Source organism: Triticum aestivum, chromosome 1D, assembly GCF_018294505.1.
Source record: "Triticum aestivum cultivar Chinese Spring chromosome 1D, IWGSC CS RefSeq v2.1, whole genome shotgun sequence".
NCBI classification, from domain to species: Eukaryota; Viridiplantae; Streptophyta; class Magnoliopsida; order Poales; family Poaceae; genus Triticum; species Triticum aestivum.
In genome coordinates, this window is record NC_057796.1 from 299,611,210 (window position 1) to 299,612,851 (window position 1,642).

Here is a 1,642-nt window from a genome sequence, read left to right on the forward strand (position 1 = left end):
GAGCTTGTGGGATTGGAGTGCTAGGGTGTAATTTGAAGCGTCCATTGTGGGGCCATGGCTTGCAAAGAAGGTATTTAACACAAAGAACTTCTTCACTTTTGGTTCACCAGCAAAGTATGTTGCTTCCAGTGGACTGGTTGCTTCTCGATCTTTCTACTCGAGGCATGGCTTTCATTCTTCGTTCTGTTGTGGACCCGCATTGAAGTGGGCAATTGCTTCTCATGACACTTCCAATGGTGCAACCGGTGAAGAAGTTGAGGCAGATTTAGGGAAGAGCACAAACTGATGAGAACTGTAAAGATTCTTAAATATGGATTGGACATGACTACTTACATGGAGATTAAAACTACTTTCACATTTGTTCTACGCTAGCAGAGGATCAATCAAGGCGTCGAATTTTGTGAAGACTTCTATACCAAAAATAATACCAACAGAAATTGATAATTACAACAGACAGTATCTACGTTTAAGCAAAACATTAACTCTCATGATCTAATCTTCACTACTTACTGTGACCGTATAAGCACCACGGCGGCACGACACAACCGCACTCTGATATACCAACCAACACTTTGAAGTCTTGTGCTTCTGTCGTCTTGGTCTAAGCAGTCGAACATAAAAGTAGCAGAAATGAGAGCGTATACCGGACAATCATTTAATCTGAAACCGGCACATCTGCAAGCTGAAGTTCCACAGCTTCTTGGCCAATTCTGCATCTACAGCTTGCGAGCTTGGGTTGGCAATATTACAATTGCCGAAGTATTTACCAGTTATCCCCTGGACTTGAGGGTGCATCGCCACATAACATGTCGTTGCAGCACCCTACATTAACATAGCATGATGTTTTCTTCAGCCATTGAAATGCATAATGTGTTGTACCAAGAAGGCAAAAACAACAACCAAATATGAACCGTCGGGGCTTAGAGCATCTCCACTCCCCCTCCCCCACCCAAGGCCTTTTTTTATCACCGACGCTAAAAAAACGCCCCAGTCGCGCCCACAAAAGCCCACTTTTCGCTGGTTAGGGCTGAATTTGGCACCGGCGGACCCAGGCCGAACCCGGCGCACTGGGGGCGCCGGGGAAACATTTTTGATGCGAAAGCCTGATGGACCCGCCGAGTCAGCGACCAGGCGCGCTCGTCCTCATCGCCTCGGTTTCCCGCGGGGAATTAGGGCATGTTTGGATCATAGCCCTGACGTGCCTGACCAAATTTTTGGTCGTTGACCGGAGCGATGGCACGCATTTGGTTCAGATCCGATTATTTGGCTCGCCCCACCCTCGTCTGCCCTTCCCTTCTATTGTGCAGCCAATAATTTGGCAAGGCGCCGGCGGCCGTTTCCTCCACCCAATTTTTGGCGTGCCATTGATTGGCAGGGCGAGCGTAGGCATAATCCAAACCGCCCCTTAATGCCAAGGCTGCCGCCGGTCAGCCTTCCATTGATTCCTCATGGGCGGCGCAGTGAAGGCGCGCCCTGCCCCATCCCGCCATCCATCTACACGTCTGCTGCCGGCTCGCCGCCCACGCTATAAAAACCGCTCCCCCCTCGCCGGTGGCCGCACAATCCCTCGCCGAAGTCTCTGCCTCCCTCGCCGCCGACGCCCCCCCCCCCTCTCTCCTCCCTCCACGCCTGCAGCCACGAT

The 1,642-nt window shown here is 51.0% G+C and overlaps 1 protein-coding gene across 1 annotated transcript in view; it reads right to left on the reverse strand.

Annotated features, from left to right (window-relative positions):
• Positions 1-283: 283 nt before the first annotated feature.
• The window catches only part of LOC123181592 (short-chain dehydrogenase TIC 32, chloroplastic), a 4,371-nt gene continuing 3,012 nt past the window's right edge, over positions 284-1,642 (reverse strand). Inside the window, exon 8 of the mRNA XM_044593897.1 lies at positions 284-822. Coding sequence (XP_044449832.1) covers positions 652-822 — 171 coding nt within the window. The 3' untranslated portion in view covers positions 284-651. The remainder of the gene's footprint in view (positions 823-1,642) is intronic.